This window comes from Alosa pseudoharengus, unplaced genomic scaffold (assembly GCF_046254945.1).
Source record: "Alosa pseudoharengus isolate Yale_2024_CS ecotype anadromous, Long Island Sound unplaced genomic scaffold, YU_APseudo_1.1 YU_APseudo_1.1_scf_6, whole genome shotgun sequence".
Lineage (NCBI taxonomy): Eukaryota > Metazoa > Chordata > Actinopteri > Clupeiformes > Clupeidae > Alosa > Alosa pseudoharengus.
The window spans coordinates 27,619,956-27,634,144 of NW_027468848.1; the positions used below are offsets into that span (position 1 = coordinate 27,619,956).

Consider the following 14,189-nt stretch of genomic DNA (forward strand, 5'->3'; position numbering starts at 1 on the left):
AGCCTGAGCTATTAATACTTGGGAAAATATCCTTTGAACAGACATCAGGAACCGCGATCAGTGAGGAACAGGAGTTACCTCCACTTACTTTACTCCAAATTGCTGGGTTCTTCAGGGTCTCCGATGACGCGTCCATAATGCGCGCTGGCTGCGTTTTGAGGCTAGTGCAAGACGGCGGGGCTTGGATTTAAACATGGAAATCATAGATTGCTTTCAGGAGCTTCTGGGAAATGGAGTTGCCTTAATTTTTTTAGAGAGTGAATAAACTTATGAAACAGAGAAGTATCGTCATGTAATCCATTGATTTCAACAATGTAACTGTATTCTAAATACCAACTATTTAACTTGTAACTGTATCGGAATACAGTTAGTTACTCATAATTTGTATTCTGAATACGTAACGCCGGTAGGGCCTACATGTATTCCGTTACTCCCCAACACTGGTTATGCCTCTATATTTGATGAATTAAGAAGTAGGTCTATGCATTGATCAGGGAAACATTTAGTTTCTTTTTCTTTCGGTCCACGGTTCCAGTAGCCTGGGTGCCATTCCGAACTTAGTCCCGCCCACAACGTTTGAGGTCGGGAAGTTCGGTCTGGCATTGATCAATAGTGGCGCGAGTATGCTCGCCCAAATACTGGCGGGCCAATCAAATGGTCAGGGCGGGCTTTATACGATGATGGACAGATGCTCAACAGTAACGTAATCCACCACGTCACCAAAGAGCGCTTGGGTTGAATTCGTTTACAACAACGATGGCTGCCGCTGGAGAATTGAGATGTGTAGATTCTGCTATCAGGTCTGTTCTAGAAGATATCGACAGCGAATTAATTTTAAAAGAGGAACAGAGTAACGGGATCAAGGCATTTGTTGATAAGAAAGATGTTTTTTGCCGAAGCAACTGAAATGGGCATCATGGCGATGCAACTCGGCGTGCACGACGAGGTGGATATAGCCAGCGGTCGTTGCCAGATCCTTTTTTGAAGCCCGGAATCCTGGCTGCTGAACAAGTGGAGGGACATGCTAGGCTCCGATGTTTTTCAAGCCAACGTAATGGGTATCGTCATGGACGAAGTTCATCTAACTTACAAATGGTAAGAGAGTCTAACTGTCTGACTTAGTAAATAACTCCCAATGTCGTGATATGAATCCCATGTTGTAAACATAGTAGCCTAGGTATCGTTGTACGTTCGCTAACTCAGACTTGGTACAATCATAACGTTAGTGTGATTGTAGCGAACTAGCTGTTAAAACATTCTAATGTAGGTTACTGTTTTATTTCTATCAGTGGTCAGGCTGCAAAAGGGCAGAAGGGCATTTGGGTGTTGCTTTATGTACTCAAGCACCATACCCATATTGGTAGGCTAGTCACTGTACCCCTTATAAGTGATGTATTCTTTTTAGATGTCAGTACAGTCATTAAAAAGTACTAAATGATACTACTCATAATTTCTTATTTTTAATGTTACTTATTGGTTGCTTTTTGTACTGCTATATATTCCAGGTACACCTGTGCTGACATTGACTGCTTCTGCTGATCGGGAATCCAGAGCCAGGGTTATGAAACAGCTTCAGATGGACAATCCAATAAATTTGGCCCTGAGCCCAAACAGAACAAACATCAGAGTGGGTCTGATTAAAGTACCTGGCCATACACTGGAGTGCCTACACTGGATTGTGAGGGATGTTAGTACAAAGCTTGACCCAGCAGTTAAGACGGTACTTTAATGGAGTCACTAGTTGTCTGCGGAAAGCTTTGTACTGCCATTTTGAGGAACACACCACATCTGTTGATCTAGGACATCTGTGCTGCACTCACTGCCATTCTGTTTGTTCTTGTGAACCTGAAGGTTGTGGGGAGCTAATCCCCAAATATGAACACTTTCAAGGGGAGGTTTCATCACACCACAAACACAGAATAGTCACACCTAAGGGCACACTTTTGATCAGGGAACTGTTACAAACTTACAGGAGTAGTTTACTTCAGGACCATAAAAACATACCACTTTACACAGTCGACACAGCCTGCACTGGTTTTGGAGATGAACTCATTGATCAGTTTTAGAACAGTGCACACAGATATTTGACCTGGACTTCATTATCCATAATCTCCCTACATACAAGCTGGAACATGCAAAAGAGATACTATGAATTATGCATGAGGTTTTTGATGACATCGAACAGAGTCAAACTAATTTGTTTGATGACTGTGTTGTTCAGGATGACCGTGTTCAGGTTGACATGGATTACACTGGTTACTTTGATGACGAGGATGAGGATAAGATACAATCATCCCCAAGTAACTTGGAATCAGGCTTGTCAATGTTGAAGATCTCAGGCTAGCTTCAAATTCAGGCTCAAATTTGTAGCTTCAGGGTCCTGTTGTTGTGCAAATGCCTTTTTTTTTACCTCTGTTACATTAATATTTTTGAATAAAATTAAAATGGTTTATACTTCTCTACTGGTTGGTGATGTTTCTGCATTTAAAGACAAACAATAAGACATTTCAATAAAGATTTTTAATATCTACACATAATAGGTAATGTTTGAAGATATACGCTGAACTTTGAACATACAACCAATAAGAAAACACAAAAATGTTTTCAAGAATGTGGATACTACTAAACTATTATATGAAAACAATTATTTACATTGTCATTTACGAAAACAATATTTACAAATTACCATCACCATTTACATTTCACATTTACTTAATTATTTAAATAGGCACATTTTGCCAGTCCATTATTTTCTCCTGGTAATTCAGCGTTGCCAATAAGTTTCTCTTGAAATTCGGGAATGCATGAGACTGCCTGCCTGGGTGATTTTTGTTGGGAAAGTTGTGTCTCCCTGAAAACGTTTACCAGTGTTAAAACGTCCTGTTCTCGGGCCACATGATGAATGCCAGCCGGCCTTGTCAGCTCCAGCTCTGTGTCCGTTTTGTCCATTAGCTCTTTGACGATGCCAATGGACCTACTGATTCTGGCTGCTGACATTTCTGACATGTTTGGTCCCAATCCTCTCATAAATGATTTGAGAAAATTGTTTAGGTGTTCCAGGTGGAGGTCAAGTGGATGGAAAATGGGTGACAACCTGAAATATAAGTGAACACATCAGTGTGAAGAATTACAGTATAGCCTAATAAGTATAACGTGCATTGACAATACATTGGAAAATACAGACTGTTAAATATGGTGACACCAGATGCAATTGCTGAGCAGGTCAGAGAAACACTGCCCACCCCCCACAGAGGTGCAGAGCACAGAAGTGGGGGTTGGATAACATGCTAGTCCATTACAAAATGAAGTTTCTACATATTGACAAAGTGACAGAGGCCAACTTACACATCAGGTACAAGTTTATCCTGGTAACATTTGCTCACACTACACTGAAATTCGGGCTGGCTTCCAGAATACTAGGCATGTCAAAATATGACTAGATGATTTAATCATAGATAGATTTCACGGAAATGAGGAGTGTGGGAATGCACAGTGTTTATCACATTGGACAATAATCACGACTCACTATTAACTCATGTGAAACGTGGCAATCGAGGTTATTCTCATAGTCATATCATAAGAAGTAGAAATGTATTAACAAGCTTACCTCTGTAATGCTTCTTCGCGTTTTTGTACCGGTTGGAGTTGACGGATTGGGGCAGAACTTCTTCAGAGTCCGGGGCGTCTCTGATGCCTCAGATGAACACGGTTCTTCAGGCTGGTCTCCTTCGTCTTCTGTCCATTTTTTAAACACGGGCATGTCGCGTTCCAACCGTGTTATAAAGTTCTGACAGGACCGACAAATGCGATGCGATTTGTTTGCAGTGTTGTGGAGTTGTAATCCTAAACGGATAACTTGATCGTATATGCATTCACCTTTACTGTTTCTCTCAAAAATGAGGTTCGTGTGTTGAAGAACTCCGTGTATCCTTACATTATTTTTACAACACCTGCGAAAATCGCTCACATTTTCTTCTTCTAGCGTGCAGTTGAGTTCTGTCAGAGAATGTCTAATAAGGGGAGAACTGCCACTCTCGGAAAACTTCCGGTTTCTGAACTGGTTGCAGTTCCTTCTGTGGTTCCACATGAGGGCGCTCGTCCACGAGTGCAGAATGCATGGAAGTCTATGGAGCTGTACCCCTCAAAATCCACTTTTCTCGGGATATAATTTTTTTTCAAGTAATTTGAGTATTGTATTCGAAAGGGGAGGCAAAGTAAATACACTTGGTTGAGTATTATATTTTTTAAAGTCACTTAATTGTTCTAAAAAGCCTTTCAAATGTGTCAATGATGTCATTCATTAGCACAATGCTAGCGTGTTATGTGCAACAACGACCCAACCTGTAAGAAATCAAAAGGACATAAGTACTCGTTCATTCAACTTTTGACCTATAACCCATGTTGAAGTTATACAAACTACAATCAAATCTGAGATTTGTCAATGACAATCAGGTGAAAGAGACAAATTTAGCCGTCTAGCTCCATTGACTCCCATTTATTCTGCACTCATGGCGACCGCCCCCAGTGGAACTCTGGTGGAACTGCATCCAAAATTCGGTACAATGGGACTTAATACGGAGTGGCAAGGCTCTCCGTAGACGGGCTCTGGTTCTGTTGACATCAACTATGCGTCGCTTAACATACGTCACACACTCCGTTGCTCTGATTGGTTGTAGGTCTATCCAATTGAGTGCAGAGGCATTTTTTTTCCTGGTTCGTTTGAAACACGCCCCATAATCACAGCTCTATGGAGCAGTATCAGACTCAAATTCTGACTAGAATTGAGTATGACTACGTCAGGCTACGGTTCCAGCAGTTGTGCCGCAAAATTAACAGACAGAAGCACCGGGCATAGGCCTAATCTAGCCTAAATTCGTGGTCCAGTGGACCAGCAATCTATTTGTCGAAGAGGCTCATAGTTTGAAGATTATAGACCATAGATAATTCAGAGAAAGCCTATGCAGTTGCTTCTCGCGGACCTAGGCTAGGTCCAGCACGGCCTGGCACCGGTTCGCTGATTGCCAATCACACTGCCGTTGCAAAGCCTCTGAATGCAGCCAGCTGCCCCGTTTACCGGCAATGCTACAGCGGACTTAAGCTGCCACATCGTGGCGAAAAGTTGCAATACATTTCACGCAGCTCTGTGAATAACGGGAGGTGCGAGTGCCACTTCTAAATGGGACCCACTGGCTAATTCATTCCGCAAACTGCTGACTCACGAAATGTATTGTAACGTCGGCGCAAAAAGTCAGTGTTCGCGTTCTCCCGCGCAGGGGATCCTGGGATACGAGAGCGAACATTTGGGGGGTTTATGTCGTTATTCTCCTTAGTTTTGTGTGCAATGTTAGCGTCTTTATTGTAACATGTTTCCCTTTTAGTTCTCCATCGTGTGTGATCCTTTTTGTGTGGGAGGCTGCGTCCTCCCCTGTATGTGTAGTGTGTGTGCGTGCTTGACCTGCCCTGTTTGCATTGTGTTCTGTGTCTATCTGTGTCCCGGCTCTCGTTCCCAGTGAATAAACCTTTTGATTGGACAACTGTGTGGTTTTTATCAAAACGTTACATTGGTGTCAGAAGCGACTTTCGAATATGGCCTTCACTCAGCGGGAGCAGCTGGGAGCGGGAGACCTCATCACTGGGTGGAGGCCCACGCAAGAGGATGTAGAGAGAGCCCTTGTAAGGGCTACTAAAAAGCTCGGGGCATGCTATCGCTACTGCCGACGGAGGAGAGGAGCTTTCGGTTGGAGCTGCCTGCGGCCATGGGAGAAGTTCTTGCCGGAAGAGGAGCCTGAAGAAGCGTTCGCGGAGAGGACGGCGATGGCCTGGGCGCTGACTCCACGGCGAGCCGCGACGCGTGAGCAGAGAGGGAGTGCGGCGAGGAAGAGGTTCCTAGACGATGGACGGTTGGCGGAGCCGCTGAGGGCAGCGAACTCACGACGGTGGGGCAGCTTCGACGGAAGGGCCCTCTAGTGTGTGACTGTTTTGGTGTGTGCTTTAACTTTTGGGTGCGTGTGAGGGGCACCGTGCAGTGCTAGGCGCTAGTTCTAGTTGGCCTGTTGGCCGGCGCCTTTTAAAAAAAGAAAAAAAGTTCGTTGTGTGGAGTTCGATAGCACGACCATCTCGGGGGTCGTGCCTTCGCCGAGGCCGCGAAGGAGTGGAACGGGCCGGGAACAGAGCAGTACGGCTCTGCGAGATGGCAACACGAGGAGGGACGCCGAAGACGGTAGCTGCAGCGGGAGAGCTCAGCGCGGTCCGGTTGCTGTGGAGTCGGTGCCTGTCTGTCCCGGTGTTACCGGATATACGGTTTCTGAGATTCTGAGTTTCCAGGGCGGGGTTTAGCGTGAATATTTATGAACGGAGGATGTCGTGCGCGAGTGCCTAGACGCCCATTGCTGAAGCGTGAATGAAATGGAACTGAAAATGTTGTCAAAGAAAGTAGAAGACCACGGCGTTTTAACACGTTTTTGGATGTTGTCATGTGTTATTAATGGAAAGTATGACTATGTCGTGTTCGAGTTTAGATGCAATTTGGCGTTATCTTGTGTCGCAGCCAGTCAAACAAAACTTTGTGTCAGATTCAGTGGGTCGCTTACCATTAAGGATATTGGCGATTTTTACACAGTAGTCCTAGCCTAACTAGGCTATTATGTTTTTTATCGTTTTGATTGTAGCCTAGCCTCTGTGCATCTGTAGTGACATGTAGCAACATAGCCTACAACACAAATGTCTGTGCAATAAATAGCCCATGTTACACGCCTGTGTATGTCCTAACTCTGAACAAATGGCATCCTGTCATTGCCCTCATGCACATGTGATATGTTATTCTGAGACATAATCTATAAAAATGCATACACATAACTAAACACACAAAAAGTTGTGAAAACAATGTATTGTATTAGTTATTTACAGCCAGGACAAATAAACTGTCCTTCAGTGTCAGGCCAGTTTACACATTCAGTGGTAGGCCTACCAGCCCTGGCAGCAATCACATTTTATCTTCAAGACAAAAAACATTGGCTTGACATCAGTATTAACTCAAAGTTGTAAAAAAAAAACAATATTATCATACCAAAATACCCACAGAGTATTGTGTGCAAGGAAAGGATACGGATATACAAAAACAAAGTTTGGGTAATCAGCCTTCAAAGGGCAGAAATGGGGTGCCCTGTCTATCTATTGTACAGCAGTTTATTCTTTTCCATTTTAATTTTACATTGTAAGAGGGAGTCTGGCCAAGTTAGCCTAATATTCTTAGGGAATACAACATAACAGCAGATTTGGTCGAAAATGTAAATTCAGGCATGCATATAGAACAGCATGATATGAGCCTGTCTGGCATCAAATACACGAGTGGAGTGGTGTGTTTTGGTGAGTGCTGGTGAACATATTTTCATCACAGCAGGCAACTAAGTAACTAGTCATCTTGATAATATGATAAACTACAATAAGAAAGCAACATAATTCCGTTGTCTGTTTCTCTGTTCCTACCTGAACAGTAAACTTTCAAAGCGGTAAGACCTGCTCAAAATGCCATTAACTCTATTAAGAGTTGATGAGCTTTCAAAATGATTTTGGAAACATTATTTTAAGGTAAAAACTCTTCAGGGGTCCTTTATGCATCACATGACTCATTTGGGGTTTGAGGGGCCAGTTTACTACCTGTTATAATCAGCCCATATGTAGTCATTCACCTCAATCTGATGAACTTTACGTTATAGTCCCCCCCCCCATCATCCTCATTGAGCACATAGGTTCTTGTAAAGTGCTACTTAATTGCATTTGTAACCATTACCTTTTGAATATACAGATTCTATATGACCATACCCCACATTAATAACATTAACCCATTCATCTTGTGTATCTGAAGGACTTCTGTAAGTAGGTATTATCCATGTAAAGCTAGACAGTGTTTGTAAGGTAATAAAGCATATTGACTTAATGTAGTTATGACCTTTATGGATAAACATAACCAATATACTGTAAGTGCATGGCCCATATTGATGCCCTGCTTCCCTAATGGTACAATAACAACATGATTGTATAAAACAAGTTTTATTATTTCACAAGACTCCAAGATATCAGAATGTCCAATAAAGCATGATCTGTTTTGGCAACAGAGGTAGCTGGGCATTGTAATGCAGCACAAGTACATTTGTCAAACTAGGCTAACATGTTTGTGTAGGCAAGCATGCGTGACCAAACCTCGAAACTCATTGGACATCACACACAAAGAAAAAAGATGATGTACTGACACTTTAAAGTAATCTACCATGATGTCCCACTGACATTACAACTTTAAGTGCTAAATAGCCCATTTAAACAGGGCTAAATGAAAGTAATAACAATTTGATAGGCTGTAGGCTAGCCTGTCTAGGCTACACAAGATCGATCAAAACATACGCCAAATTGCATAATCGTACTCGACCACCAGTGGTCGTCGAAATTGTCACGTTTTCCCACAATAACCCATATCAACATTCAAAAACGTGTTACAATTGCTGTAGTCTTATAGCTTCTTTACCAACATTTTCAGTTCCATTTGAGTCACGCTTCATGAATGCTCTCTAGTTGCGCGCGCACGACAACCTCCGTTTATAAATATTCACGCTAAACTCCACCCGACTCCACCCATGGAAACTCAGAATCTCAGAAACCGTATATCTGGTAACACCGGTCGGCGACTCGACGGAGCGGAGTGGCGTTGGTGCAGCTTCATCTGGCCCCCCTCGAACCCCGGTGCTTGGTACAGTGTCGACGGTTGTAAGGCCACCTAGGGCCCCGTCTGGAGAGGAGGAGTGCCGTGGTGACACGCCGCGGAAAGTGCAGCCTGAGGGCGGCTGCTGAGAGGGAGCTGGTGACGAGCGGGTCGGCCACGTGGCTGCTAGCACGCCCGAACTGGATTGCTAGCAGCGTGGCGCCCCGTTGAGTGAGCTCCTGCGGCGCGTGCACCCCACGTGAGTTGGCGGAACTGTCGCACTGAACTGAGTGGCGGGCGACGCGCGCCGACGTTAGCATGTGGCTACCTCGTGGGCATTGCCGAGGACGGCAATGGCTTGTTGGGGGAGCTGTGTAACGTCGGCGCATAAAGACTGTGTTAGCGTTCTCCAGCGAAAGGCATGCTGGGACACGAGGGTGAACATTTGGGGGGTTTATGTCGTTATTCTCCTAAGTTATAAGTGTAATGTTAGCGTCTTTATTGTGACATGTTTCCCTTTTAGTTCTCCCTCGTGTGTGATCCTTTTTGTGTGGGAGGCTGCGTCCTCCCCTGTATGTGTAGTGTGTGTGCGTGCTTGACCTGCCCTGTTTGCATTGTGTTCTGTGTCTTGGTCGATCTGTGTCCCGGCTCTCGTTCCCAGTGAATAAACCTTTTGATTGGACAACTGTGTGGTTCGCTATCAAAACGTTACAGTATTTTAGCAGGTTACAAAACTGATTTCGTGATTCTCTTATGCATTTCGTCCACGTAATGAAATTATCGTGACACATAATTCATTCAACTGCTGACTCACGAAATGTATTGTAACGAACTGAGCCTAGCTGGCTTATGACTGTGCTCCCATGATGCTGTTCAGGTGATGTGTTATGTTGAATGTTAATGTTAACCATGCAAGTTACCAATGTTGTGCGTCCTGACTGTCGTGTTTATGTTTATAGTTGATTACAGTGTTCATAACCGGGTCTACCTAGTGTGTGTTGTAGATACAGCCTTATATAAATGTTTAGTGCTGGAGCATAAGGGCCAGGTCTGGCCCGGAATTATGTGTTTGTGTGTTTTGGTGCGTAACCAATAAAACCATTCTGAGACAACTTTTCAGTTTGTTACAGTATTGTAGCAGGTCACAAAACTGATTTTGTGATTCTGTTATGCATTTTGTCCACATAATGGAATTATCGTGACACAGAATTCATTTCGTAAACTGCTGACTCACGAAATGTATTGTAGCAGGTCACAAAAGTGATTTCGTGATTCTCTTATTAATTTCGTCCACGTAATGAAATTATCCTGACAAATAATTAATTCCGTAAACTGCTGACTCACGAAATGTATTGTAGCAGGTCACAAAACTAATTTCGCGATTCTGTATGCATTTTGTCCACGTAATGAAATGGGATTCACAGAATGATGCGTGTATGTGCATTCCGTATTTTCGTAGACAGAATTACTTTTGACCAAAAAAAGAGTTTATTTCGTCTACGACAGTGAATAGTGCATTCAGCATTATGTCCACGAAAGGAAAAGGCCACCAGTCAATTTCGTCCACGAAATGATGTGTTCTCTTAGTGTTTCGTGGACACAATGCAAACCAATTTGTGCATTCCGTGGACAAAAGGCGTTACGATGTAACATGGTTTCGTAATGAATATATGTATTTCATCACACAAAAGTCATTCTGTCCATGAAATAAGGTATGTTACATTTGGCGCCCCATATATCCAGACTCTACCTCAGTCAATACCACAGGCACATAGATAGTGACTTGCAGCATGTAATAGTGCTTAAAAAGCACAGTGCACTTAACTACCTGTTTTTACATTTTTTTATTTAAAATATAGTCTCTAACACTTGTATGTATATTTTATGTTGTTTATCTATGTACTACTCTACGTGGCTATGCAAAATGCCCCCTGGGGATAAATAAAGTGTTTTGAATTTAATTGAACTGAATTGCTTTCCAATACTAAACATCTGACATGATATTGTTTGTGAATAGATTATTTTTTTGTAGTGCATGACTGTTACCCACAAACCCATAGCATACACCAATGTTTGTTAACACAAACCATATATTTGGCTATGTAAATATGTTACTCTCATAGTATGTAAAAAAAATATGTTTTTGTCATGTGTGTATGGTGGATGGAGCGTCTCCTAACTGAGAACAGATGTGTGTTTTTGTTGTTGTTGTTTAATTTCATTAATTTAGTATTAATTTAGCTGCCTTAGAATTAACAGAGGAACGTCTTTGAGTGTGGAGGAAAAGGAAATTATTTTTTTAACGACTGAATGCCTATGTGAAGAAAAAAATGTAAGTAGGTCCACTGTTATCTACAAATTCCTTGGAAGCCTAGTGTGCCAGGTTATTTTCACCCTGAGCCAGTAGGGTGCGCTCTTATGTTATATTTTTACCTTAAATTTTTTAAGGTTGTTTACAGAGATGGCTTTGAATTAGTAAAGATTTTTTTTTGTTTGAGTGGTTCAAACATACATGAAGAAGAATTTTGAAGAACATACTTATCATGCAATGGCGTGTTTATTTTGAGAATTCTGGAGGGTATTCCAAGTACGTGGTTTAGTGACAAACATGGGTAAGTTAACTCAAAGTAAGGGGTAAACCTCCTAATAGAAGAGCTGTATGGCTTCATTCTTCTAACAAAACAATGCCATAGGGCTCTTGTTGGTTTACTCTGAGTTAACTAACCCAGGTTTGTCACTAAACCACGTACTTGGAATTCCCCCCTGGATTATTTGTGTGGCGGTGAAAAACAGATGTGACAAGATGCCAGGAAACTAACGAATGAAAAAGAAATAACTAAAATTGACAACCCAAAATGTCATTAAACAATAAGGTTGTTTAGGCATGTAGGCCTATGTATTTTTGTTATACAGAAGACCAACCACTACAGATCTGACAGACGCTTCAGTTGATAGATTAATTGTCTTATTAATCGGAATGCTGATGCAATCGCAATAAAAGGAGTAGCCTGCCACAAGTAATTATGAACATACATTTTATTGGCAATGCATAGAAAAATAAAACCTCCCCAACGGAAGGACAGATGCAACTAGTTCACTCACATACGAGTATCACACTGAACATGCACTTCCTTGACTTTTAAGGGAAAACCATTATGCATTAACGCAATTGCAGCATTTGTGGTGTTATCTCAGACAGTAGGGCAGACAGCAGATTTCAAAGCACTGCCGATATTGATGATAGGCCTACAATCACCTTAATGTTTCCTTACTGAGGTCACCACGTGTAACACTGTTGACATTTCGTATGCGCCTTGCTGCGTTTCGTCTCTCTCTCTCTCTCCACATCCACCAAAAGGTTCCCAAAACCAATGTGTCCATTTGTTGACGTATCTTTTCCAATGGGGAACAATATCAAATCAGTCAACATGCTTCAATTGCTCGTGTCCATGCTTCACTACACGACGCAGATGACATGGGGAAGGTTTTGTTTCTATGTTGTTCTACGTCTGTCTGGATGCTCATAAATTCGGTTAAACTGAAACTTAAAATAGAGACGATGTTGGAAACGTCGACAGAGTCCGACTTCTCATTCGGCGGACATGTAATATAAAGTCTTTCTTTTTTACAAGAGCTTAAATCCAACCGTTCTTCATCAATGTTGAAGAAATCCACCTTTCGTTTTCTCCAGACGTTGTTGCGCAAAGATGTTTGTGCACCGGAGCAATCCACATGGCAGCTACTGTCCACAGTTGACACTACGTGCGTATCCAAGTCCAACATCGTGGTCTGACAGCATTCTGGGTTCAAGAAGTCAGAACCAGAAGGAAATGATTGTTCACTGAATGTTTGAAAGATCTCATTCTCTGTATACTCCTGGTGAAGGTCCGTAAGTAGGCAAACAGACCACGACAGAGACTGCCGTGCACACACTGTTACCAAATCATTTCCTCGTACCCCGTCAGTCAAATCCACGTTAAAATCTGAATTATGAGATTTAAAGTCACTCGTAATGGTATGCATACATCTATTTTCATCAACAAGATTCGGACGAGTCTCATCTTGCTTGTCAACTACGCAGACCTGCCTGGCATTTCTTAGCACATAAGAAACTAAGAGGTTTTTATATAGCTTGATGCCCCCTCTTTGCGTCCGTGAACTCTGAATTTTCCTCAAAGAAATCGAAATCAAACTTTCCACGTCAACAGTATTTTCCATTCTTTCACTAACATAATCCTATCGTTTCTAAAACATATGGTCCATGTTAACATACTTTTCTTTGCATTAATAATAGCCTATGTGGCTTTGCGCAATACATTGGACAAGCGCGCGATTCTGATTGCACAAGAGTTGCAATGGCGTGGAGGATGGATGATATTTTGAAACGGTTCCCGCCCACCTGAATCTGGCCAATGATGTTTCATCGTAAGTAGAGGGGAGACTACTAACCTCACAGCTACAAAATCCTTGTACAGTTGAAGAGCATAATTTCAAGCTTGATTATTTATTTCATTCAAGAAGCACCTTTCAAATAATCAGCTGTTTCCATTCAGAAAAAGGGACCACCAATGCACTTTTTTGTCGGTATTGTTATCTTCACCATGCACATTTCTTTCGCCAGAAAGATTTTAATTAGCAATTTGTAAGTATTTTCGACTTATTTTACTTTTATTCAGTGTGCCACACCTAAATAGCCTGGCCACGCCCACCCAGATCTCCTTTCAGGGAGATACTAGTCTGGAACACCATAGTTCACTAACGTTTCCATCTGTAGGCATATTACCTGCCCAATCAGTGACAAGAGGGGATGACGCTATAGTTTCGAAATCGAAAGTGGCTGTGTTAAACGGTAGTAGTGACTCCTGTAAACATAACAAATTGCAGTCATTTACAGCAAAGATAGGTACACATACATTGTTTCCTAACTGCCAATTCTGTTTATTGTCAGTCTGTAAAGTTTAGGCAAAGGAGGAACGTTATGAATCCCTGATCAATGTGATTGGTTAGGCTGCGAGAGTAGGGTTGCCACCTGTCCAGGATTTTCCTGATTGTCCAGGATTTTCATGGTCTGTCCAGGAAAATAAAAATAAAAATCCTGGACACACTGAATGTCCCGGATTTTTGTACATGATGCGCAAAATGTGTATTTCATTATTGGCTCTACAAAAATGACGTAGCATAAGATGGATGATGGTGGTGGGGGCACGCACCGTGGAGGTTCATTAGAAATGGTAAGGTGGAGACGGACAGTGTGTGGGACAAGGAGAGACAGAGAAAGGAAAGTTTATTCCACATAAGCAAAAAAGCAGAACCTAATTATGTATTCCCCCTTTTTTCTCAATACTGCACCCAGGTGTCCACAACTAAAAACTGTTGAAAATATAACAAAATAATAAAGGTCTGCTATTAAATAAAGCAATTAACTAAACAAATAACTAGAAATTGTCATTCTTACTAATTTTAGCTATACAATTGTTGCTTAGAATGACGTTTTTTA

At 42.1% G+C, this 14,189-nt stretch overlaps 1 protein-coding gene and 2 long non-coding RNA genes across 3 annotated transcripts; 1 reads left to right on the forward strand and 2 right to left on the reverse strand.

Annotated features, from left to right (window-relative positions):
- The first annotated feature begins 536 nt into the window (after positions 1–536).
- On the forward strand, positions 537–2,458 carry LOC143105768 (uncharacterized). The gene is made up of 2 exons (XR_012983533.1): positions 537–1,095; positions 1,506–2,458. It is a non-coding gene; the product is annotated as an uncharacterized LOC143105768 (long non-coding RNA).
- A 47-nt stretch (positions 2,459–2,505) lies between these two features.
- LOC143105769 (uncharacterized) lies at positions 2,506–4,013 on the reverse strand. The gene is made up of 2 exons (XR_012983534.1): positions 3,608–4,013; positions 2,506–3,094 (listed from the first exon to the last, which is right to left on the reverse strand). It is a non-coding gene; the product is annotated as an uncharacterized LOC143105769 (long non-coding RNA).
- Positions 4,014–11,710: 7,697 nt separating this feature from the next.
- LOC143105904 (immediate early response gene 5-like protein) lies at positions 11,711–13,020 on the reverse strand. Its single transcript, XM_076270043.1, has one exon. It carries the CDS (start codon positions 12,908–12,910, stop codon positions 12,116–12,118), a length of 795 nt encoding a protein of 264 aa, XP_076126158.1. The 5' UTR covers positions 12,911–13,020; the 3' UTR covers positions 11,711–12,115.
- Between the last annotated feature and the right edge of the window lie 1,169 nt (positions 13,021–14,189).

What these genes read in the sequence shown, in the direction of transcription:
- LOC143105904 (XM_076270043.1), bottom strand. Translation starts at nt 12,910, where the DNA reads ATGGAAAATACTGTTGACGTGGAAAGTTTGATTTCGATTTCTTTGAGG.